General features: G+C 40.9%; 3 protein-coding genes across 6 annotated transcripts; 1 reads left to right on the top strand and 2 right to left on the bottom strand.

Moving 5' to 3' along the window:
- Positions 1–557: 557 nt before the first annotated feature.
- LOC148305853 (acyl-CoA-binding domain-containing protein 5) lies at positions 558–15,496 on the bottom strand. Of its 3 annotated transcripts, none has more exons than XM_088265922.1 (8): positions 15,331–15,496; positions 6,477–6,588; positions 6,095–6,176; positions 5,425–5,569; positions 4,496–4,575; positions 3,741–3,882; positions 3,423–3,535; positions 558–3,188 (listed from the first exon to the last, which is right to left on the bottom strand). In XM_088265922.1, exons 1-8 carry the CDS (start codon positions 15,389–15,391, stop codon positions 3,063–3,065), a joined length of 861 nt encoding a protein of 286 aa, XP_088122048.1. In that variant the 5' UTR covers positions 15,392–15,496; the 3' UTR covers positions 558–3,062. The 3 variants fall into 3 exon arrangements, with proteins under 3 accessions (XP_088122048.1, XP_088122047.1, XP_088122046.1); XM_088265921.1 differs by having other exon boundaries at positions 4,490–4,575; XM_088265920.1 differs by having other exon boundaries at positions 564–3,188; positions 4,409–4,575.
- A 2,385-nt stretch (positions 15,497–17,881) lies between these two features.
- Nacalpha (nascent polypeptide associated complex protein alpha subunit) lies at positions 17,882–20,377 on the bottom strand. Of its 2 annotated transcripts, none has more exons than XM_088265928.1 (5): positions 20,328–20,377; positions 19,273–19,427; positions 18,613–18,734; positions 18,118–18,498; positions 17,882–18,047 (listed from the first exon to the last, which is right to left on the bottom strand). In XM_088265928.1, the coding sequence occupies exons 2-5, from the start codon at positions 19,379–19,381 to the stop codon at positions 18,033–18,035; spliced, it is 627 nt and encodes a 208-aa protein (XP_088122054.1). In that variant the 5' UTR covers positions 19,382–19,427; positions 20,328–20,377; the 3' UTR covers positions 17,882–18,032. The 2 variants fall into 2 exon arrangements, with proteins under 2 accessions (XP_088122054.1, XP_088122055.1); XM_088265929.1 differs by having other exon boundaries at positions 20,046–20,377.
- Positions 20,378–21,391: 1,014 nt separating this feature from the next.
- CCT5 (chaperonin containing TCP1 subunit 5) lies at positions 21,392–25,803 on the top strand. The gene is made up of 5 exons (XM_088265908.1): positions 21,392–21,617; positions 22,888–23,514; positions 24,083–24,229; positions 24,316–24,925; positions 25,014–25,803. The coding sequence occupies exons 1-5, from the start codon at positions 21,510–21,512 to the stop codon at positions 25,145–25,147; spliced, it is 1,626 nt and encodes a 541-aa protein (XP_088122034.1). The 5' UTR covers positions 21,392–21,509; the 3' UTR covers positions 25,148–25,803.
- Positions 25,804–25,965: the final 162 nt, after the last annotated feature.

Here is a 25,965-nt window from a genome sequence, read left to right on the forward strand (position 1 = left end):
ATTACGGAGGAATACAAAAATTGTGAGCCCGTATTTATTGTATTTTATATTGATATTCTCATTTTAAAAGTAGAGTTGTAGTAAATACAAATTAATTTTTTGTTTTGGCGTTTAGTTTGTAGAACTTCATTTTGATTTATGAATTAATTTTTAAATCAATTTTCGGATTTTTCGAAGTAGACACTTAAGTACCTAGAATTGTATAGCTACATAAGGACCGTCAGTCCATTTAATCTTCGCATTCGTTTGAAAATGCCACAACTAGGCGAAACAATTGTCGCAATATTAATTTTTATGTGTTTTTAATAAAATACAACTTAGTAGACTCAAAAAATCTTTTTTTGATTTAAAAATGAATTCCTAAAGTAAATACATATCACCGAGACGGGAAGGTTAAGAATGAGTGTGAAATTCCACAAGTGATGGGATCAGTGGGCCCTCCCCTCCCGTGGAAGGGAGTCGCCGGCCTTCCGGCTCCTCTCCAGTGCCCGGAGCGCCTCTCTCGAGCGGCCCGATGAGTGCACTTATTTCTTATGAGGTGAAAAATAATAAAACAGTCCATTTGAAAAGTATAATATATTTTGTCCGATACATCGCTTGGTTTAACACATTCCGAGTGCTTAATACGAGAGAGTGTACATCCTCAGGGTGGAGACTGGCCGGAGCATTTCGTCGTAACATCGCTCGCGGCGAGCATCACCGAGCACCCGAATCTACGGATGGAGCGCTCGGCTCGCTGTTCTGACTGCCTGAATACTCGCATCGTAACGTGTTATGTTACGACCAAATGTGGAGGTCAGTCTTCACCATTAAGCGAACATTTGACGACTATGTTTGTTTTAAAGAATGTACAAATTACGAGTGTCAAAAAAAAATTTTATCATATCAAATTCATACATTTTAGCCCGATAGTGCGCAATTATTTTAAAATATAGTGACTTTTATAATACACTTACATATAGTTGCGGTTATGTTCTTATTGACATGACATTTTGGCACAAAATAACAATAAAATAAACATTATCCATTTGTTAAAATCATTAAAAATAGCCTTAATTAACGGAGCACTACACCGTGAACTTGGCACACGCGGATACCGCATCGATCCACCGCAGTGCCCTGTAAGGATCGGAAGATGACCCGTATATTACTCAGCCTGCTAGAACCGACCGGACGGGACATGTGACTGTTGCGGTCTCCGAGTCAGAGTTTCAGGGCTCGAGCTCACTCTACAACAATTTGAAACCTATTTTTAGTGAGACGCTAAGGCTCACGAATAATATGTATATAATAAAAACACAAATATTTATCTTTTATAAAATTAATAAATACTATGCCACGGGACCCGTCTTCTCTTTGTATTTATAAAAATCCAAATATATCCATATTTATTAATAAAATTCGCTTGCAGCAATATAGTAAGTTGGCGACACGTGACATCCTTACGCATATGCATGGTCTTGTAAAGTTAGTAACAACGACATTAAAGTAGCGGATAAAAGTTCCCACTGCCTTCGGTTCTTTGCTTCCGATACATCAAGAACCCTCTTGCACGTACCCACGTAACCTCCGCAGCGGCGCGGTCCCGAGGGACCCTTGCCGTCGGGATGACTAGAGACGTCGCACTAAAATATAGACAGCCAAATCCTTCCGTTTCCCTGATTACTTTGCAGATTACAACAAGAATTAATTCATTTGCTTAAAAAAGCCCTACAATGCGCATTTTTGGAGTTATCATAGTCTAGTACTGGCGGTGGTACATACTTCCCAAAAGACCGCCCCGTTCCGGCATCAGCCTAAACATAAAAAGTAATAAAGAGAAAAATGTGATGAAAGTGTATTTTACAAATTACGAATAAGAAAGTGATTACAATAACAGTGACCGCCCGCTCCGGGCCTCGAACCCCGGCAGTTCGTATGGCGCTTCCGCCGGGTAGTAAGTCGACAATTACTAAATCATATATTAATTTAATAAATTACCCGTTTTCCAGTTGTTTACAAAATTATAAGCTATATTCCGTTCTCGCAGAACCAGAATCAACGCAGCCAGAATGGTGCGCTTCTAAGAGTATGTGACCCCGAATGCTCCGCCCACTATTCCCCTCCGTTGAATTTCCCATTCGCCCAGTACTTTAGTGAAAGTGTACTGGAATGCCCGGTACACTGTTGAGGATGGGGGGGACACGGCGCGTCGGGACCCGGTGACCGGGTAATTCAATTGCAGCGGGAGAAGTTGCCCCGTCAGGACCACATCGCACCGGCAGCTCTTGCAACGTACCGTGCGTACATACCAACAAACATGCATTTGAACACACAAAAGTATGAATGATTTCATCATTTTTCTTCTTATTTCCTTATGTCTGTATCAAATGGTGCGCAGTGCGCAGTGCGCTGGTTAACTTTACAACATATTTAAGTAAATTTTCGAAATACATTTGACTAAACATCACAATGAATACTATATATATTGTTTCGGGATTTATTCTCAAATATTCTATAATTGAGGAAACTAAAAGCAAAATTTTCCATTCCAGTTCCCAAGTTGAACCCCTGTGCCAGTACAGCCCACGTCCCGGTAGAGCCGTTGTCCTAGTAGAGCCCTCACCCTGTTGGAGCCCTAGTCCCAGTAGACCCCCCATCCCGGTAGAGCTCCTGTCTCGGTAGATCCCGATGAATTCAAGATTGCCGAGGCTAGAGTAATTACACCGAGGCGCAGTGATCAGTCTCTCAATTTGTTTGCAGCAGTTCCCTACCGAGGTTTGGTTTTCGGACGGGTGAATGTTAAAAAATTCCCAATATGCTGATGCGACGATGATATTGTGCAACCGGGGAACTACTGCGCCGGGGCTGATCTAAAGAAAAACAGACGGAAAACACAACGCTTCTCCATCGTTGCGTTTCATGTCACACCGGAGTAGTCGAGTGATCACTCCACCTTCGGGCAGTATACGACAAAGCGGCGCAAATTGCCACCGATAGCGCGGCTCGTCCGGAGCGGGGGGCGGCGACTCTAGCGGGACACGCCGGAAGGACGGAGTGCGACGGCGTCGGCGGGCGCGGCGTCAATGCTTCCGGCGCACGACGGTCGCGAGGCGGTTGGCCACCAGCGGCCACACGAGGATGGCCGCCAGCAGCGCCGGACTTACGTCTTTCAGCGGCCACCAGCCCGGCTGCCTCCACATGATGCTCTGCAATGAGAAAACTATTATGTCGCATCCTTCCGGTGACGAGAGAGAGCGGATCCACGCGTCGCTCCGGATCCTCGGATCTAGGAGTGATGCGACGCGAGTGAAGAAGCTCGGGGTTAATGACATTACCGCTATTACTGGGAAACATTACGGACAGGGAGCAGTAGGCCTACCTAAGAAGAAGAGCATAACTCGTACTCGTATAAGACACAGCTTTGCTGTAAAAACAAATACCTTTTCGAGCCTTTTGCGTTCCTTTTCGAAGACGGACACTCTAGCCTTGAGTGATGCGACATCCTGCTCCAGGCAGTTCACGGTTCTTCTGAGCTCATCCAGTACTCTGTTATCTGTAAACCATCATATAACTATATAACATATGTAACTTCCGCACACATCTACATATCAATCACACCTACGCAGAGTGCCGGATCTACTATGTATGTGCATTCACTCGCTAATTTACAGATGCGTACATTCACATCTCTCGTCATTCAGCGACGGGGCGCTAGATCCAGCACTGCTTGCGTGCCACTCGCTCTACAGGTTACTCACTCGTGTCCATGGCCTTGGCGGAGTCGTAGGAGGAGTGCTCCGAGGCGGGGAGGACGGCGTGGCCGTTGTGTCGGAAGGTGGGGGGGGCCGCGGGGGGGTGCGCCGCCTCATCGCGCCGCGGGGGGATCTCCGACTCTTCACTCTGCAACACGACCACTACTGTTCAACCCGACCGCATGGCACCTGCGTCACTTCTTTGCGAGCCGCTGAATATCAAATCAGCGCCATTCTGAGTATTTTTACTTTTTTAAAGAAAGGATAACCAGTTTTATAAAATCTTGGTAGCACAATTACGGAATTTAGTTCTTGACAAAGAAACTGGGATAGTCAACAGCTTTTAATAAAATGCGTCAACTCTTTACTCGCGGTTCACACACGGTATGTGCTACTTTGGATAGTGCCTGTCGCACGTATTCTGTGCGAGCCCGGATATAGCCCACTAGGCAGTTGACACAGTCTGCACCACGTTGAATCGTGCCCAACACGCAATAGGCATACTGTTTACACACAGCGCAGTACCATCATCAAAACATTAATTAAAGTATTAAAAAAGTGTTAAAATATTATTTTGCCGGGAGTAAAAAGGTTATTCCTTCTTCCTTGTCTTAAAGAGACAGTAGCTCGTGCATACGGCACCGGATTAATGGGATGTTATCTGGTTTGTTAACTGAACGAGGTGGGGTGATGGCGCTCCTGTTGCGGGTGTCGGTGCGGATGGGAGCGTCCCTCTGGTAATAATCAATACCCACGTCTACCGTGTCTATATACTCGTCCTCGGAGTCCGCGGCGGAGAAGTGGCCGTTGTGCAATCCCTCCGGCCTCTTGTCGTGAGTTCCTGCAAGTATTACAAAGGAAGGCGTTGAATTCACCGCTCGCCACCTCCACTAGACCTCCACTAGACCACGGCCCCATGTATGTTAGTACGCACTCACACTGGCGCACCGAGCACAGAGGGACCCGAGACTCGCTTCTCGGTACATTCTAGCCAGACTACAGAAATACTGCATTAGGAACTACTTCTGACAAGAATGGCTGCGAAATGTCTAAATATACCCCTCTGAGCTCAGTGCAGAAGTATAATGCGTTTTAAAAAATCCTACCGATTAATTTAAGGGCAATCATAAATATATTTATAAATATGATGCATAACCCACAAAATAAATAAAGAGCTAGGATCCTCTCTCTTTATTATGTTACCCACAACCAGTGGTGCACAGTGGTGCACGAGGCTCCGCAAAGAGTGGTCGCAACGTTATGTCGGTCATTCTGATTAGAGTATGATCAGATTAGAGCCTATTTTATATTGACTAAATCAAGTATATCGAAAATAAGTTAAGTTAATTAAAATAGCCTCCTTGTTAGTCCGGATTGAGTTATCCGGGGTAGGTTAGGTTAGGTCGGGTATCGGGCATAAAGTTAGTCCCGCATGCCGCGCACACTCGGCTCCCATCTCCCGTGTCTACAGCACTCTCGGCTTCTGACTGGCGCGCTAGCGTCGGGGCTAGTCGGCGACATGCCCAGTGTACTGGGCATGTCGCCGCCATGTCCGGTGATCCGGGGACCCTTCCGGCCGAGGCTCTAGAGTTTATGCGGCTATAAAACAATCAGACTGGATATCCGATATAATCCTGCGGTGGATTACGATGAATATATAACGCGTCAACTATGCAGTTTATATATTTACCAGCAGGGGTGGGCGGGGACGAGGAGGAGCCCCCGAGCACGTCGCCAGCCACGAGGTACAGGTCGTCCCGGTTGACGGGGACGTCGGAGCCCACCGTGTCGAAGAAGGCCGCCACATTGTCCGTGTACGACATGGTCTCCACAATCTGACACAAAATCATCCATTGAGCATCTCGTTTTCAAAAAACAGCTTAAAGTTTGGCCATACAGATAAGTATTCCCTGAAGTTATTTTCATCTACCTAGAAACGCCTGCGATGCGCGGCTAGTGTAGCTCGTTCAAGCGCGAGACAACTGTCCCGAGGGCGGCACACTGAGCTCTGACAGAATCCCATTGAAACAATTTTTATACTTTATTTTAGTTAAATTTACCTCTTAAACTTTGACCTTATTGAAGCAATTTACCAAAGTTATTGAAGTAAGAATAGAAAGAAGATTTTTTCACTTTAAATGAACTATCTAGTAGCATGTTTTTCTAAGATTGGTAAGTAGCATACGAGTACATTTGTGAACCTACATAGGTATTACTGGTAGCTGTAACTTGTAGATGCGTGTATCTCCCCTATCACAAAGGCCTCGGCACTCCGCCGACACCGGTAGTGACCGGCATAACCGGAACATGTGACAGTGCGACAATGATGTGTTTTTAAAATGAGTAAATGGGGATATTACCTTGTGCAACTCGGAGACGTAGCCCTCCATGGCCTTCTCGGCGGACATATCGCCGAGCTTCTTCCAGGCGTCCCATTTAGCTCTGAAAAATATCCAATTTTAGCTCTTTCTATCTACTGTCTCTCTCCCCTTCGCCTCCTGCTCCTGCGCCCCCGGGGCTCGAGCCCGCAACCACCCGTACGGTAGCCGACCACCACCGCAACACCGTAAGGTTAACGTATTACAGTGTGTGTCATTATTACATAATAATAACTTTTAATGTGAGTATGAAAGTGCAGTAATAGGGAAGATCACCGAGACAGCTCTAACTGAACACCAATAGGATGAACAGTTTAGTGTGTGGATTGAGTCTGTCCGCCTCCGAGTAATAAATAGTGTTTACTTGTTGACCATATCCCAGAAGGCGGGCTTGGACTTGGTGCACGGCCCCTCGGTGGCTTGCTTGAAGAAGGAGTAGAAGCGCAGCATCAGCTCGTTGCTCGGCTGATACGAACCTGCAAACAGTAATGATATTTATTTAGTTTTTTACGAAAATGTTAAAAATATTAGTATATAACCACTCACCGAGATTATTATGTCTACCGGCTTCCAGACGTACCCGTCTCTTCGTCAGGTGGTACCACTAGTGGTAGTGATTGTCCCGACGAAGAGACGGGTACGTCTCCAAACCGGTAGACATAAAAATCTCAATGAGTGGTTTTATACTAGTATAATTAACATTTTTGTAAAAAAATAAATAAGTAAAAATGACTAACCACAAAGTAAATGCTTTTTAATATTAATAATATCGAGAATATAGTAATGATATACTTGTACAGTCTCCGAAGTGAATCCACTAACTGAAATTTATAATTTTGGACACTGAGAAACAGTAGCATATTTTAAAAAAAAACAGGGATAGCATTTTAAATATTTAAAGCACACATCAACCATTTTAATAAAGTTACTATGTGTAAAAACATTTTTTAAATTTTAAACTAGCGGTACCCCAAAACGCGTTGCTGTGGCTCAGTGTAGTTGAATGGAAAAGAGAGAATATTCAATAAAACCATGGATAAGGATGTTAGTAAGTCATGTTTACACTAATAAAATAAAAAAGTGATATTATACGAGTGTTATGTTTTTATATTTAAATCACCATGTTACTCCACAATATTCACGTACAATCAATAAACAATATGAGAATATTCATAATTGTATCGGGGTCTATTTATGTTAATTTAATTGCCAACAAAAAAGTGACAATTGTCCATTATTTGTAGATACGCCGCTTACTGTAGGTTCGAGTCTTGGATAAATAAATTACTCGTTTTAAAACCGTCAATAGATGTCTCTATACCAGTACAGGAAGACAGCGAACGGGTTTGAAGTTTGAGGTCATTAATACAAGCAAAAAAATGAAATTGAGCAAAGGTCAAGTCTGTTATTGTACAAAGCTGATAGTGGCGATGGATCTGCGGGTGTATTGGGCCGCTCGAAGTGCACGTCCTATTCACCGACACTTGTATATCATAATTCTTTCTAGTAAAACATAGACATTATTTTCGACCGCTTTTATTTTTGGTATTATTGTTCCGACCGTTTTCGACAAACACCTTATCTTCTTCGGGGATGGATACATACTAAACTTAAAGCGGAGAAATATTCGTATTTAGATTTTTTTATTTAATATCACCCTGGACCGGTACCTGAAGCGCAGGGCTGATGACCTTGCCTTCGCGCGACTAACGACCAAGATAACACCGTGTCGACGCGATGAACTATGCTACATTGGATGCCGATTAGAAAGGATATTCTTCTAACCCTTATCCGCACCCAGTGGTGCATAGAGCACCGCATTGTATTGACGCAGTGTTATCTTGGACGAACATATAGAATAGTAAGATTTTTCTACTCGTATGTTTTTTGCATAGAGGATTTTAACGTAAGTTATTGTATTAGACTATATCCACATAACTTATACTAATATGTATACACATATTAGTAAAAGTTATGTGGAATATATCAGTGGTTTCCAAACTCAATAAGGATGTGCGCTACTTTCAGAAATTGACCTTGTCCGGTGAGCTACCTACACAAATTTCCTCTTTATAGTTTGTTTTTATATCATCGGCCCTTATCGTACCATACGTAATATTTTTATGTTAGTTTAAATGAATTAATACATCAGGTTAACAATAAAACACAAAATGCTTACTTTAAATATTTATTTATAAACAAAATAATAATTCTAAATAGGTGTGATTAAAAATAATAAAATAAAATACTAAGCAAATTTAATATCCTACGCGAGCCACCGAAAAAGCCTCGGCGAGCTACCGCTCGGGTAGCTCACGAGCTACCGTGTGACGATCACTGATGTATACAAAGGTATAAGGAAAAAATTACATTTTTGTGTACTAACAGGCCCACTCAATTTCAACATCGCTTCATTTCAATTAATTTAGATAAGAATCATAAGAATGACCTTTTTAATACTCGATAAGTTCAAAACGTTTTCTCGGATTTTCAAATGAGGAAACGAAGAGTCGTATTGGAAAATTCACGGGCGTTCGGAAGCGAGCGGGTTGGGCAGCTCTGGGACCCCAACAATCCCTATCGCGGGCAAAGGTACTCGCCACGTACATATATATGCACAGTAAGCACACACTCGACATTTGTTTATCGCGAGCAACAAGCATATCAGTCATTTGCGATTAGCCGCTATTGTTATTGCGTGTGTACGTGTAGTGGTGTAGCGTAGTGTAGTGTAATGTAGGTACGAGGATGCGCGCCGTGGCAACGTGCTTGACCTTTCACCGCGCTGTAAGTAAACATTGTACGTGCCGCCAGAGAGCGAACTTTCTTTCTACGATTGGACCAGTTTTTGCCATAAAAAGTTTGTTGTCTTCAGTTTCGCAAGATACGTAATCATCCGAGAACCCAGACTCGGCGCTGAACAACCAGCTCGGCAGGTTGATGTCTGGAGATGGAAATTACGCTCGGCAAATGCCAAATGCCGCCAATTCGACGCTCGCGTACATACGGCCGCAAGCGTGGCACCTCGCGAAGGCTCAGAATGCGAGCAACGTGGAAACAAGGCTACCGACGCAGCAAGCCGTGCCCGGAGCCGTCCAGGACGTCCACTGCCGACAGTAACCTGAACTACTCGGGACGACACGAAGTACAGTAGCTGGCAGTGCACTCCGCATGCTCGGCTCTACACCAGTAGAGAGCGGAGCATATGAAGCGCACTGCCAGATAAACGAATTGCATTTTAAAAAATCCCAAGTAAATATTTAATGGCGTTTACGCCTTTTTAGCTAACCACATCACGGTGATTGTCACTGATTGTCATCGCTGATTACAGCGAAGCTATTACAAGTCAAAAGTCAGTTGTCATTATCACGATAATATGTATACAGGATGTCCAGTCGAAACGCTAAAACATTGAGCGAATATTCACCTTTGTCATATGTAATGGTCAATTCCCTCCGCTCGGGACCCGGGTACTTAGAATACTAAGCGAATATACCTTTCACAGGAGCGATTCGTCGATAAAATTTTCATCCACAATAATTTTCATGTATGGTCATGTGCTAAACAACAGATAATGCAGTTTTGAAAGGTGGTTTTGGATGAATGGAGCGAATGTATGCCGAGAGAATGACCTGGAGAGTATACACGAAAATTTAAATAGGAGACAAAGCGAGGACGACAAAGAAAGACTCGGCACGATCAAATTAACCAGAACCTAAAATCTGGTCGTGTCAAAATTATACGTAACCGGAGGGCATATAAGACTACACGTACGAATGTAGCGGAAGCTAGAGTGTGTTTCGGGACAGGCGAGTGTGAAACTGCTCAGCGGTTCCTCCAAGAGCGGCAGACGAGCGAGCAGTCGAGTGCTTGCGTCACGAATGGGTGCAATACTTTCCGCACGCCGTGTACCCGGGTTCACCCGCACCGCGACATCACCCGTTCGTCGTGTAGGTACTTGCGTCATAATCACTTAACTCGCGCAATTTAGGTGTAATATTGTATTTCTAGTTTTATAACTCGTTCTGAGTTCACAATAACTAGCCAAACCGGTACACGAGTAACTTGCAATGGTAAATACCTTATTTACTTGGTTTTATCCAATAAACCAAAATAGCAGATCCCCCTCCCCCTCCCCCTCCCCCTGTGCACTACCCTCGTGCAGTTAATATCTTAATTTTTCTCACGAGCTTTAAATCGATATAGATGCAACCTAATTCGTTTTGTTAAACAAAATTTCCAACGACAATAAATACACGTTTTGGAAAAGCACACTATAGACAATCTCAATTCTTTCGTTCGGCCAATAAACTTTAATATATTATTAGATTAAAACCAATATTTTTAGCTTTTCCCCTTTTTTTATTTGACCAGCGACCGGGTTTCGTCGTTACCGACATCATCAGACTGGTCTGATGATGTCGGTAACGACGAAACCCGGTCGCTGGTCAAATAAAAAAAGTGGAAAAGCTAAAAATATTGGTTTTAATCTAATAATATATTAAAAATGCAATTCCATCACGAAGTGTCAGTGGATAATATAAATCTATCAATAAACTTTAGTTTGACATTTCGTCGAATGGCTGTTATTTTATTCAATTCCTAACAAAAAAATCAATCATTTCCTACGTATTTCATTAGGCCTTAACACGTTCTGTGCGTCGAACACGGCTCCCGTGTCCGTACAAATGTTGCAGCCGCGCATCGAACGGGGGTCGTACAGATAAGGATTCGTGCCAGTTTTATGTGTTTTGAAAACACGAAAGAATACGATTTAATTTACGATGTTTAAACAGAAAGTCGAATTTAGTTTTGAATAAAGTTATGGGTTTCCAAAAAAAAAATATCTGTATGACATTATTTTATACGCGGTGAACGTGTTAATATAATATTGTACAATACATCTATTATTTTGTAAGTTATTGTGAAATGAACATTTTGAAATTCCTTCCACATTTCCTCAACAACAAAAAAGGCAACTCGGTTTGAATTTTCTCAGTTTTAATGCGGCTTAATTGAATTGCACACTCGGGAGACGTATGACTCGGAACCGGTTATTGTTTGACTGTCAAAAAAAAGGTGAGAAGTGTGATATTAACGCTTAGAATTTCATCATTAAGTTTTTTTTAAGCCGAAGCGGGGAAACTCGCTAGCGAGAGTTAATATTATTAGCAAATAACCTCGAGATTGAGGTGAGAATTCGGCATTTAGCATTTATTTATTGAAATATCAAAAAGAGAAATATTCATAATACGCACAAATATTTCAATTTCGTACTATTGTCGGGGACCTAAGTAACTCTTTATTAAAAATAGGTATCAAATTGTAGTAGAGTGGGCTCGAACCCGGAAACTCTGGCTCAGAGCTCCAACCGCCCAGAGCGGGACCACAACCGTCGTGCGTTTATTTAGATGTCTGTCTCGCATTGACGGAAAAATTTATATTAATTATTTATATTACATGTTTTTACATGCGAATTGCCGCATTTGTCTAAATAGATTTACCCGTTTCGAGACGGAATTATATGAGAACGGAATGTGGAAGTCGTTGAACACTGGCAGAGCTTACGGCCTGTCGCAGGTTGACTCGAGTGATCATTTCTGCCTGTATTTTTTTAAAGACAAGCGGGGAAAAGAGTGAAGTTATAGATTTGATTGATCGGTTCTGCGGGCACTTTACTTGTGCGTGCGGAGGCAGAGGAGAAAGGTCGGGCAGTTGAAGGGGTGCCGGCGGAGTAGCGCCGGTAGAGGTATCGGCGCTCGGCACTCGGCACTGCAGCTCGCCACCAACTTTCATCTTGATGTAACGCTTTATTTGTCTCTTTCTTTCACTTTCTCAGTCCAGCTGCCGCAGCCGCCGGTGGAGCGAGGATCCGTCCCGTCTCTCTACCGGGACACTATGCCTCGTCTTACTGGAGAAGAAGAAAATGGCGCCGGACACCGATCCAAAAATTCGACACAATCAACTCGATTTCAGTAGGGCTGGCAACGCTGCACTCGGTGATAATACACGCAGACACATACACATACACACACACATATAAACATATAAACCCTGTTTCGCGAAGACCCACTGAGCCATAGATAAGCCAGCCAATAAAATGTCGTAAGTCGCGTCCCACACTTCCGTATTCCCAGACTGTCGGAGGTCCCAGACTTCCGACTTCCCTCCTCGACAAAAGTTATCCGCCTCTGCTAAGATATTTACAAAAAACACAATTTTTACACTTATAGCTTATTTTTTCACTTAAAATAAATATTTCAAGTTTCAGCGTTCACTCCGAACGTAATATAATATATACACATATATCTACATATTCATATTCATACATATTATATTCGTTTATTAATAATCGCATTAATATGTAAAGATCCACTAAAGAGTTGGACCAAAGGTCAATGAGAACAACTTTTCAACGATCAGATTCGACTTTTTACGAATATTATAAAAATTAGCCGTAAAAAGTAAAAAAAATAAGCTTCTAAAAAATCATAGCGACGAAATACTCCTCTCTCCGACTGGTTGTCAGTTGGCAGTTCGCTGCTCTGTTGCAAGAAGAACACATTTATCTCGAAACAGTTCTACGCGATGTTATTTTATTACAACCCATTTAAGTATATTTTGAAATAATGTCATGGCCCGATACTTCAACGGGCATTTAAAAACGATAAAAAGAAAAAATATATATACTTGGAATATTTATATACAGTATATCCTGGACAGTGAAGTTTGGGGCTGCCACATTTTCCAATATTATATTTTGCACGATCAATATTTTCAATGAAAGGTTTATTTAAATAATCAGGTTTTCAGCATTACAGCATTTTATAGGCCTTTAAGATTCATAATTTTCTTTTTGCCGATGACACGCGGTGAAGGGAATATACGGGCTGTTTCCGTATTTATTTATTTACAGTTATTTTTTCGTTTTTGCTAAAAAATATATATAAAGATAAAAAATACAATGAAATAAAATAAAAACGAAAAGTATTATATAGGTACAAAAGGAGTTAAAACGATGTGCAAGATACATACTGTATAAGGAATTTTGTAGCACTACAATGTACTTCTAGTATCTTTATACAATAAAACAACAACTACTTATATAGTTTTTTCCACGTTTGTATTATTTGACCGGTGACGGAGTTCGACTGGGCATCACCAGTTTGAACGACAAAGCTGGTCACTGGCCACACATAGTTAATGTTTTATTTTATAAAATGCAATTCCACCGAGAAATCTCAGATCAAAACTTAAATCTTAGATACTCGTATAACTTTTGGGATTTACGTACATAAGATAGGTCGCGCGAGGTCGGGACTCGGAGGTGCTGAATTGTCGTTATTGACGAGTGACGAGTGACGAGTGACGAGTCCCGACGAACGAAAACCCGACCTTATTGGAAACTGCAGAAGACAGTTAGGAAAATGATTTAATACAATCCTGCGACGCGACAACCCCATCACTGACACGATAAAAGGAAGACAGGAAGAGAAGCTATATGGAGCGACCGAAAGGGGAGACCAGCTTTTAGAATTACGGCGGATAATGAACTTAACCGAACGTTAAAATCCGGCTCGTGTGAAACCATTGTTACGATGTGAACAGGTCGATATGCAGCCCACCTGGGGTTACTTTCGACATTTTTCGTATTTTTTATACTGGATTTGCTTGATTACCATAAATGAGGAAGTCAATTGAGGTGGATGATGCGGTTGAGATACCGATTAAGCTCTTACATGATATGTCGAATAATCGAAGCGTTAAATTTAACGTTGCAAATAAAGCAAACAAAATTGTTGGATAATACCGCGGTGCTGCCAGAATAAATAAAAAATAATCGAGTTACTCCATAACCATACAACGAGAGATTCTTAGAATGTAAGACTAGAAAGGAAAACAAAACAAAACTGCCTTATGTACATATAACAAATGTGAATGTACGAAGCAAATAGAGATGGCGCAAAAAAGGAACTAATTATGACTGGGTAGATACTTTTAAATTAAAATGCAAAAGATATGTAATGGACAAATATTAGTTTTGGATCAAAATAAAATTATATATATACATATAAGTTAATGATAAAAAAAATTATATAGCGATGTTTGTATTATTGACTAGGATAGATTGGAATAGAATTGGATTTTTAAAATGTGTTGAATGTTACCCCCGGGAGTCCAAAGGTACCCAGTTGATTGTACGTACTTAATATTGTAAATAAGTACCTGGCTGGATGCTTTACATATTTTATACCATTCATAAATTAATAATAACGTACATTTGTATTTTAAACAAAGAACAGTTAATTTCGTGAGATAATGAATAACAAAGGAATTTTCAGGGTTGCCTAACAAAAACGGCGCTATTCAAGCGCAGTATGTAATAGCATATCGCGGATTCACATCACTAGAACATTTGACAGATGGAATTATAGCAATAAGTATGTGTTTATAATTGTACATATAGAGTTCTGAAACTTTTATACTTGTAATGGTTGTTTCACAAGTAATCGCATCGCGCAGTTCCAGTTTTGAGGCTAAGACCACTTATAATTGAGGTTCAGTCAAGAGGATCTTCTTCATAACACACTCGGCATCATGTGCGCTGATCTATGAAAAACTTAATATATGAATTCCCGAAAAAAATCCTTGGCAGAATTTCATTTATTTATTGTAATGTAGTTTTTCATTCATTCAATAAATAAACTTTTGCGGTAAATAAAGTGTTTTACAAAATGGCATCAATTAAATCACACCGTTCCAAAAAAATTAAACCGATTTAATAAACAATTAACCATGCCGCTCATTAAAAGTAACGCCCTGAACGAAATTTATAAATTTGTGACAACCCTGTTTTATTTTAATTGTCATTCAAACGTCACAGAAATGTCAACAATGAAGTATTAACGTAAGTATTATTTTGGTGAAAATTATTGGTAATATCAATCGGTATTTACGTGTTTTATTTTGAAATATTATAATACGTTAATGTATTTTATAATAAAATAATTAGAATGTGGTTTTTCTTCAATTCTTACATTTACATTTTGTTGCGATATATTTAATAGATAAACGTGAAATCGATTGTCATTACTCAATAAAAAGCGAGGCAACTTCGTCGGTAAAGGGTGTTGAAACAAATTAGTAACAAATTACCAATAATGAAAGAGAAATCAAACACAATTTATAATACCAGCAAGTTAAAGTTTTCCACTCACCGCTTTTTGGAAGGCTTCTGATGACATTCACGGCTGCGTGGAATTTTTGTTCGGTCGTCATTTTGGCATCAATCAATCACTAATGATAATATATTCACAACAACAAATGCGCAAAATTTACGACAACAAAACATGCGACCCGCCAACCTTCTGACAGCTCGCGACTATTTTTCATAGATAAGTTTCCATAGAATTATATTAATAGATCGTAAGCTTAGAATATACGAGCTTCAAATAATATAAGCCTACCCCCCCCCCCTTCTTCCCTGCAACTGACGTTCCACATTCGGAACATTGGGTATTATCCCGAGGTATACTCAGGGAGGAGAATATAATTTTACGTACTCCACACATATTGATGGTTTTTTATTGCTTTACAATGATACTAACCCGATAAACAAATCATTTGTTGAAGAAAAATCGCGTTTTGTAGCGCTCTGTCCTTTATTTTAAACCTCCGCGAATTGTTTGTTATTAACACTTTGTCTCTTTTTATCTGCGCCGGTTTCAATGGGTGAGATAAGGAGAGATGTATTTTCATATTATTTTTCAATAAGCTTATAGTGCCTTCTCGGTGATGCAATGTACTTCTGTGGCGAGATGTGCGAGTTGCTAGCGGCGAATATTATGACCGATTATACTAATAAATTGTCAGTCGATAAACTTGTTAGTCGGGCCCTTATGTAATAATTTCACATAAATACCCACCTAGGTAACATAGTATTATTTTAAGGCAAACGAGTTAAACTTAAATGTATGAATTTTTACTTGTAATAAAACTTTCATTCAACCCGTACTTCAGTATCAATCAAATAGGATAAAAGTGAAGGAAAAATCGGATAAAAATAATACCATTTTTTTAATGCATACTTCCGACAAAAAAATATACATTGAACATCCTTATGTCGAAAACATTAGTTTACGTAAGGATATATTTCTACGAAAAGGATAAAAAAATGAAATGAATGTCATTCATATTACATTTTTAATGGAAATTAATGTACATACTTGTATTTTTTCAAATCTGACTGGTAACTTGGTAATTGAAGAAATCTTCAAGTCATATTTGATGGCAAAATGTTTTGTTTATTCAACTTCTGTTGTTTTAATTAAAGCTTTAGACAGAATGAAACTTCTACAATTGAAAGAATATATATTACAATAACGCCCGACATAACTTACTTTATTTGTTTGACCCGTGCGCTTACCTACTTATCACCCTCGACCCGGAGTGCGGGGGGTGCCAGTCTGTTACAGCGTAGGGAGACCCTGAACATCTGTTATTAGTACAGTAAGTTCTCTAGTTACGTGAATTCCAACTTACACATTTTTTTAAAATGTTTCTTTTTCCTCAAGTCTTTTGTTTACATAAACTTTAACTTTTTGGTTGCTGGAATGAGAAGGAGAGAAACGGCACTGGCACCCCCTCCCCCTCTCTCAAAGCAGTTTGTACATAAATGTAACTCTATTTAGACATAAATAATTATGTACATATGTAAATAAATGATAAATACTAAAAATAATGTTTTATTAAATATATGCATGTAGATCTATTCAGTTTTCACATATGTACTTAGTAGACTGAATGCAGTCGGATTGCGATCTCTTGGAAGAATGTGTGACAAAATGATGTGTGATAGATGTTCGAATAGTGAAATAAGGAAGGAATGCAAAGCTGAGATAAACCTAAAGGTCAGGTTAGGAGTCGTAATAATCGGCAGGTATGTATGAGGAGATGCATGAACGTGGAAGAGGCGAAGAATGTTTGCAAAGACAAAGCGGTGTGGCGTTCTATTCTCTCTGCCTACCCCTGCGGTGAAGCGGCGTGATGGTTAGTTAGTTAGTTTTTCACTTATTTTTTTTGAAACTGAAGCATATTATTACATACCATATCCATAAAAGAAATCACAAATATTTGTTTTTGACTTACGTGATTTTTCAACTTACACAAAAACCTTAGAGGACTTACTGTACATTGAATGTAGTATACCATTTTTAAGTTACAAAATGCTAACTTTATTTTACCATCAATGATTTTATCAATTTTTTTGTTTCGGTTTAAATTTTATGTTTCTGCCAGGTGATTCAAATCTTTCACTAATTTCCTAAAAAAATCCCAATATATATTTTAACCAATGTTGAAAACAGACATGAAAAAAATAAAAATTATAATTAAAATGGAAAATCACAAAGTTAGAGCTTCAAATATAAAAAAAAAACAAAAATGTTTAAATTCTTATTGGTATAGATATTCATAAACATACAGAAGGCCAATAATCTGTATAAACAGTATTTTTTTCCCCCAATTCATTTATCTTATTTGAATATAAAAAGAAAGCACTTTAAACTCTTAAGTTTATGAATTAAAAGAATACTAGTTTTGAGAACTGTAAATGTAAATGTTCTCATTGTGTGTGCATATTTATATTCAAATAATATTTATTCCACTAAGTAATTAAATTAAATTGTTTTTATCTTACAAAGTTAAGAAAAACCTTTAAAAATAAGAAATAATAATAATAATAAAAACAGAATAAATTAAACACAAAGAAAGTTTTTAGTTCATTTTAATGTGTCTTATGATTAACATTTTATCAAATAAAAATACAAGGATAAATCATCTCTCGCTCTCGTTGTGACGGACATAACATTCTGTAGAGTATATACACGCGGTGAGGGGAGGACTTGCCGCTGCGCGCCCGCTACATGGTGAGGTCCTGCGGAGAGAAGCACACGTTATACAACTGCCAGCGGTATACACGGCACCCGGTGGGATGGGGTACTCACCATGATGGCGTTGACAATGTCGTTCTGGTTCTTCTTGAGCGCGCGCACGGCCCGCGGGCGCGACACGATGGCCTGCGACATGACGATCTCGATGTCCTTCTCGTCCACGCCGGACTCGTCCACGCCCTCCTCCTCCTCGGCGATGGGCGCGGGACCGGCCGCGGGGGCGCCGGCGCCGGGCTCCGCGGGCGCGGGCGCCGCCTCCGACGCGATGAACTTCTCCGCGGCCGCCACCGTCGCCTGCTGCGACAGGTCCTCGATCTTGGCCTCGCCGAACACGATGTACGTGTCCACCATGGGGTTTTTGTACACGTCGGGGTTGTTGATCACAAACAGGATGTTCTTGGACTTGCGGATGGTCACGCGGCTCACTCCCAGCACCTGGAACGACGTACATTTTTACAGTATTTGGAACGAGCGTTGCCAAATATGCGACCCGAAGTATACGGAGAGCGGGCGTTATCTTCCGATTGCAGTTAGTGGAATGTAACTTACGGGTTTGAGTCCGAGCTTGCTCATGATCTTCCTGGCCTTCTTCTCCCCCCGCGACTGCTTGGCCTTGGATACATTGTCGATGCCGGCGATGGGGTTCACGATGCCATCAGCCCCGGGTGCGCCTGCAATACAAGTACATACAATTTACGCAAAATTCAACAATTCCACAAGCTGTTTCGCAAATCATATCGATAAGTTCAATTGTTTACACAGTTGCATTTGAAGTACTAAAAATAACACAACAATAAATGTACAAGTCACCCATAGAGTAATGGAAATTTATGTACAAGTAAAACTCATACAAAAGAAAGGTCCATAATTAGAATTTTTTTATTGTTAACACTTTAACACTTTTTGTTATTGTTTTGTATTTTAAAAATACATCCCGTGGATTTTTTTCACACTAGAATATATTTTTTTAAATATGTATGCGCGCGCGCATGCATATCTCATACCTCGCTGCCATGCCCTTATACACCACTGGCTGCGCAGCCAGTGGTGTATAAGGGCATGGCATTGTATGAGAGCGGTGTCCTGCAGGTACCAGGCGAGGGTAGTTCTATACTCTAATAAGAGTGAAATATCACTAATATTAATTAGACTCCCTCCCGGGAATCGAAACGGAAATGGCTAATGTCTAGGAAAGGGCGGAGAATGTACCGGCGTCCTCGAGTTCGGGGATGGTGTCGTCGGAGTCACTGTCGGACTCGGCCGTGTCGGGCTTCTTGTCCACCTTCTCGGGCGCGGCGGCCTTGTCCAGCTCCGGCATGTCGTGCGCTGCGCTGTACCGCTGGACCGTCGGGAGGAAGTGTGCGCTGCAACACACACACGCCCGCTGTACTAGGGACCTTCACTAACCGCTACCTTGCCGTGTCTACTCTAATTTTACTGAAGGACCAATATCGAACAGGAAAGTCATTTTCCCAATAATTTCTTCCTTAAAAATAAAATCTTCGAATATAAGTAATAGTTGAAAATGAACTGTTTATTCATAATACAATCAAAAATTAATAATTCATTTGAAGTTTGGTCGAGTTATAAATCAATACTGACATAACCAATCTACTTAAGTATTAATAACTGAGCTAATATTATAGCTCTAATAATAATAATTATTATTGAACAAAAACCGCATCCTGTTTTTAAACATTAAAGAAATTAAGAGATAAAACCTATACGAAACAAATTTCTGCAAATTCAATAACTTTTTAATCAAGTTTAATTTTTAAGATTTTAAATAAATCTTCAGAAAGTAATAAAAGTTTCATTCGAATTTCAACATTAACACTGGCGGAAATTGAGAAGAGTTCAAAGTTAAAAATAAACTCCAAAAACACCGGCAATGTGAAGAAATCCTAAACTAAGTAACCGGCAATGGCGGCAATTCAAAGGTAAAAATTCAACAACGCAGAAAATTAATCAATTAAAAAAACCTAATGGTTAATCAACCACTGTAATGAAGCTTGAATTCCTGTCGTTTTAACCAGCTGAAATTCAATATAAGACAGTAGAAAGCACATATAATATTTCGAGCTCCATGTAAACAAGGACACTTCGCGACAGAGCATGTTATTATTTTTAAAATTTCGCCCGGTATTTTCCGAATTATAATGGAAATAGCGACGACGATTTCACGAGTAAAGTTGGAAAAATAATTATTGATCACTAACACTAATTAAAATAGCAAGATGGATTCAATATTTTAAGATTTTTACCTCGAAGAACACACACAAATCACAAAATCTAAAAACTTCTGACAAAAAGGAACGTCGGTGTTGCTATATTTGATTCAACAAAATAAACTTTTATATCCAAGAAAAGTACTTACCTAATGAAAATACAAACGTTTGCATTTTTTACCTATTGATGAAAACATTTGTGGTTCTCAAAGAATGGTCTTTTACAAGTGTTTTATCTTTAAAAGAAAAGAGGATTTTTGAAAGTATTCCAAATATTTGAAAATAGTCAGGTCAGGTATCAATCCAGAACGATCGACTGGTATGTATAAGGATATGCATAAAAGTGAAAGAAGGTAAGAATGTTTGCAAATACAGAGTGGTGTGGTATTTTATTCTTTCTGCCTACTTTTACGAAGCCGTGATAAAAATAATCTTTACGAATGTCTTGTTAGTTTCTAAGATTATTTTTTTTATTACATCGACGTGCCGCGTGTCCTGTCCCGTACGTCATATGCAAAGCAATGATTTTCTGAACAACTTCGATCGAAGTTCTCTAGGACTCTAGGTACATACGCAAAACTCGGAATTTATGACAAAATTTTATCAACACCAAATAGACCAAATGATTTTAGAACCGATAACTCATTTCGGAAGTTCTTTACCTCCTGAACCCTTACAGAGGTTCATGGATAAATTTAATAAATTAATTTTAAAATTTAATACTTGACAGGCATTTTTCTATCAGCTTCTCAAGTGTAATAGTTTAGTGTTTCACAAGCCCTGAAAATGATTCCTATGGGTCACAATAAATAAAGTTATTTACTCTAGCCCTGCAATGGTATATAAAAATAATAATAAATACGTTACCCCCGACAGCCACAGGCTGATCCTATGTTATTATGGTTCACTTTATCATTTCGTCAATGCAAAACATTGACAAGTTTACTATTGATTAACGATAAGAGATAGAATAAGAAGATATATAAACATAACAATTAGAAAAAATAGCTCTCAAAACTATGACGGTAAGTACGATAATATATTTTTTAATAAATGGCAATTTTTCATACACGAAAATGGAGAGAGAGGGCAATACTGTTAGTGTTCTTTTAAGTATTTAAAATTATAAATACGAATGGTGGATCGAGTGAGAAAGTATTTATAACGAGTGTAATCAAAGATCATCTGTGAAATCTGAATTCGTGAAAGGCCGCCATCATGACTGCTTTTCCGGGGACGGTTGCCTTTGACGAATTTGGCCGTCCATTTATAATTATAAGGGACCAAGATCAACAAAAAAGGCTCACCGGCAACGATGCCCTCAAAGTAATTGAAATTAAAATATTTACTGTGTTATTGTATCGATTCCTCACAAATATCTACCTAAATAATCATATCCTACCATCGATTCATATTGTTTCTCATCCCGTGTCAATTTAATTAGTATATTCCTTTAAAAAACGAAATATAAATCAGCTGTCAAAATCTCAACAATCTAGATTGTTCTTATAGGAGTGGGAGTATACACACATTTTTCTAAAATCACCTGAAATCCTTTACCTGCAAATATAATCACGCACTGTTTATATTTTATTCATTATAAAAAAGATGAAATAGTCGTTTATGTTGTTTGTAAATATAATAAACCTTTTATTATTAAGACAATATTTAGGTTAAGTTAGTCATGTGATAAAACACTCCCTATATTCAAAAGGAAAATGTGCAATTATGGTCTAATTTTCTTTTAATTAAATAAAAGTATAGTTTTCCCTTTATAGTCGCCCAAAATTATTAACAATTAATTTACGACTTCCTAAAAAGATCGAACTTGTCTATGCGAAGGTACCGTTGTCCATCCGTCGGCTCGCCATCGACCGTTTCATTTTTGTTTTTTTTTCTTTTAATTTGTTTTTATTTTCCAAAGACATTAATAATTGCATATTAATCTGGTTTCTGGTGACAAAATTGTCCCACAAAGAAAAGTGTATTTTTATTCTTAATACCTCATTGTGGTTAATGCAATAAGTAACTATTTAACATAGAAACTAATATGAAAAAGAAAAAAATGTTAAGACACTTCTTGGAGAAATGAGGAACCGCTTTGTCGCGCACCAACTCCGCACTCCTGGAACAGATTGTGTGGATTGGCCGGCGGCACACTTGGCCAAGTGGGAATTAGCTAGAGACTTGAATTAGGAGTGGTTTCGGTCAAGTCATCGTGGTGTTGGACTACCCAGAAAGTCTTTTATTGTTAAGTTGTTCTTATTTTATTACGATTTTTTTAAATTTTATATTTTATGATTTTTCATACTGTTGTCATTATTTTTACTATTATAAATTTTTTGCTGTATTTTTCATTTTATTTTCACTATATTAAGATCTTTACTTGCCTTTATTAATAAAGTAATAAATTATAACTTTGTTTTAAAGTCACTACATATAGTCCCAACCAAACAGCTTCTTCCTCGAGAATAATTAATTATTATATACTTAAGTATATAATTAATTATTATATTCTTAAATATACTTAGTCCCGAGTGGTAGGGGGTTAGGTTTGGATTGACGGAGAGTGACTATGGTTGTGTTGTGGTTCCAGTCGCACATAAATGCGGCGTGCCAGACGGCGGCCATGATCCGCACGTCGCTGGGACCGCGCGGGCTGGACAAGCTGCTGGTGTCCCCCGACGGGGACGTGACGGTCACCAACGACGGGGCCACCATCTTGAAGCTCATGGACGCGGGGCACGAGATCGCCAAGCTGCTGGCGCAGCTGGCGCAGAGCCAGGACGACGAGATCGGGGACGGCACCACGGGCGTGGTGGTGCTGGCGGGCGCGCTGCTGGAGCAGGCGCTGGCGCTCATCGACAAGGGCATCCACCCCACGCGCATCGCCGACGGCTACGACGAGGCGGCGCGCGCCTGCCTCGCGCACCTCGACTCCATCGCCGAGCCCTTCCCCATCGACCGCGCCAACCCGGAGCCGCTCGTGCGCACCGCCATGACCACGCTCGCCAGCAAGATCATCAACCGCTGCCACCGCCAGATGGCCGAGATCGCCGTGCAGGCCGTGCTGGCCGTGGCGGACCTGGACAAGCGCGACGTGAACTTCGAGCTCATGAAGGTGGAGGGCAAGGTCGGCGGCAAGCTGGAGGACTCGCTCCTCGTGCACGGAGTCGTGCTGGACAAGACCATGAGCCATCCCCAGATGCCCAAGCTGCTCAAGGTAACCCTGACCCCTCGCCCCAGTTCATTGCACCATTACACCAGTGTCTCAACTATGAGAGAGAGAAATATCTTGGATTTGAGTCAGCCAATGCCGGTTCTTTCTTTGTGAGTTACCAACTGCACTGAAACAATTGCCCAAAGGGTACTAAACAAACCCTGCGTATAAAGCGATGCATAATACGGAGTTCTACACAAGCTCCCGATAGATGTCTCGCGCTTTTATCAGCTATAACTAGCGTGGGTAAAGTAATCTCACTGGCTCGCAATCAGCGCAATAAATTTGGCAAGCGCGCCTTTGCCACTACGGGCTTGATGGCGTGGTTTTCCACCAGCAGTTAGAAACTGTGAGAGTGATGATCTCTAGAAAAATAAAATAAAAAATGTATTTGTTTCCAAAATTGCAGATAAATATTTTACAGTTTAATTAAAGTGGCCCGCAGTGATCTACATAGCCCCTTTTAATCAATTTTAATATTACTTGTAACCTTATGGGTTTTGCAATTGGCAAATTTACTTCTTAATCAATTTAATGTTTAATTATTTTATTCGATTGAATATGGTTCCAGGATGTGAAGATAGCCATTCTCACTTGCCCGTTTGAGCCGCCAAAACCTAAAACCAAGCACAAGCTCACCGTCAGCTCCACGGAGGACTACAAGGCGCTGCGGCAGTACGAGCAGGACAAGTTCAGGCAGATGGTGAAGCAAGTCAAGGTGAGTGCTGCGGGCCGAGTGGGCCGAGGGTGTCACACAGAAGTGTGTCGCGCGCCGGCGGACTGACTAAGCGCCTCGTGTTGCAGGACGCGGGCGCCACGCTGGCGCTGTGCCAGTGGGGCTTCGACGACGAGGCCAACCACCTGCTGCTGTCGGAGGAGCTGCCGGCCATCCGCTGGGTGGGCGGGCCCGAGATCGAGCTGGTGGCCATCGCCACCGGCGGCCGCATCGTGCCGCGCTTCGAGGAGCTGTCGCCCGCCAAGCTCGGGCGCGCCGCCGTCGTGCGCGAGCTCAGCTTCGGCACCACGGGCGACCAGATGACCGTCATCGAGGGCTGCGGGGACTCGCGCGCCGTCACCATCCTGGTGCGTGGCGGCACGCGCATGGCCGTGGAGGAAGCCAAGCGCTCGGTGCACGACGCGCTGTGCGTGGTGCGCAGCCTGGTGCGCGACGCGCGCGTGGTGTTCGGCGGCGGCGCGGCCGAGGCGGCCTGCTCGCTGCACGCGGCCGCGCTGGCCGACCGCCAGGCGGGCCTGCGCCGCCATGCCTTCCGCGCCTTCTCCGACGCGCTCGAGGCCATCCCGCTGGCGCTCGCCGAGAACAGCGGCCTCAACCCCATCGACGCCCTCTCCGAGATCAAGGCGCGCCAGCTGGCCGAGAAGAACCCGGCCCTCGGCATCGACTGCATGAGCAATGGTTAGTATGCCCGCCGACGTTCACGTAGATTACGTGCAGATATCACGGGGAGGGATTACATTATTGTACATGTTCCGTCGTGTTTCAGGCACCAACGACATGAAGGCGATGCACATCATAGAATCTCTCAACAGCAAGAAGCAGCAGATAGCGCTCGCCACGCAACTTGTCAAGATGATTCTCAAGATCGACGACGTCCGCTCGCCCAACGACGGCAACTAGTTCCCCCATCAACCGGAGCTTCTCAACATTCTTCATCCTAACATTTGCAGGCTGACCAAGGATATATATAAAATTCTAGTCCATTGAAAACACCACACATCGGCTTTTGAGTATAATTTTCGCACTGTGTATTTTACTATATTTTTTAACATTTTTGTACACAGTGATGAAAAAAATTAATATCCGTGTAAGAAATTTTGCTAGAATTGCTGCGGGAAAAGTGAGAAGGATCAGACTCTATTTGCTAATCAGCTGTAGACATGTCCGACTGTATTCTGAAGCCTACGGAACAGAATTTGACCATTTTTGGTCATGCTTGCGTATAATTTCCAGACTTTCTGCCGCCAACTTTACTACTGTTAGTGTGTACGCGCGTACGATAGATGTTAGAATGTATTCCTTACATTCGCACGTGATCTACATACTTTTGAATGGAGACATTTGTATTTGTCGGTGCCTGAGTTATTCCGCCGTGTTGGCACTTCGCTACTTATGATTAATTTAATGATTTTAACATCGCTTATGGATTTCACTCGTCACAAACATCACTCGATCATTCACCATTATGTATTATGTATTAACACCAGCTTTATTTTGGGCCTACTGTATTTTGTTTTGTACATTTGTATTAAATAAAACGGCCCGTATTTAAACTAGTTAGTGTTTTATTTTTCCTCCTGTATCCATCTGTAAGATTTTTTTATCAACATCTCGAAACATTCATAAAGAAGAATCTGGAAGTCTGGGCATTTACAGGGCTTACGACCCGTTACTGGCTGGTATAAGTCACCACTTTACACTCTGTAACATTCACCACT

The sequence above is a fragment of the Brachycentrus maculatus genome, unplaced genomic scaffold (assembly GCF_059751285.1).
Source record: "Brachycentrus maculatus isolate JH-2025_06_01 unplaced genomic scaffold, ASM5975128v1 h1tg000259l, whole genome shotgun sequence".
In the NCBI taxonomy this organism is placed as follows: domain Eukaryota; kingdom Metazoa; phylum Arthropoda; class Insecta; order Trichoptera; family Brachycentridae; genus Brachycentrus; species Brachycentrus maculatus.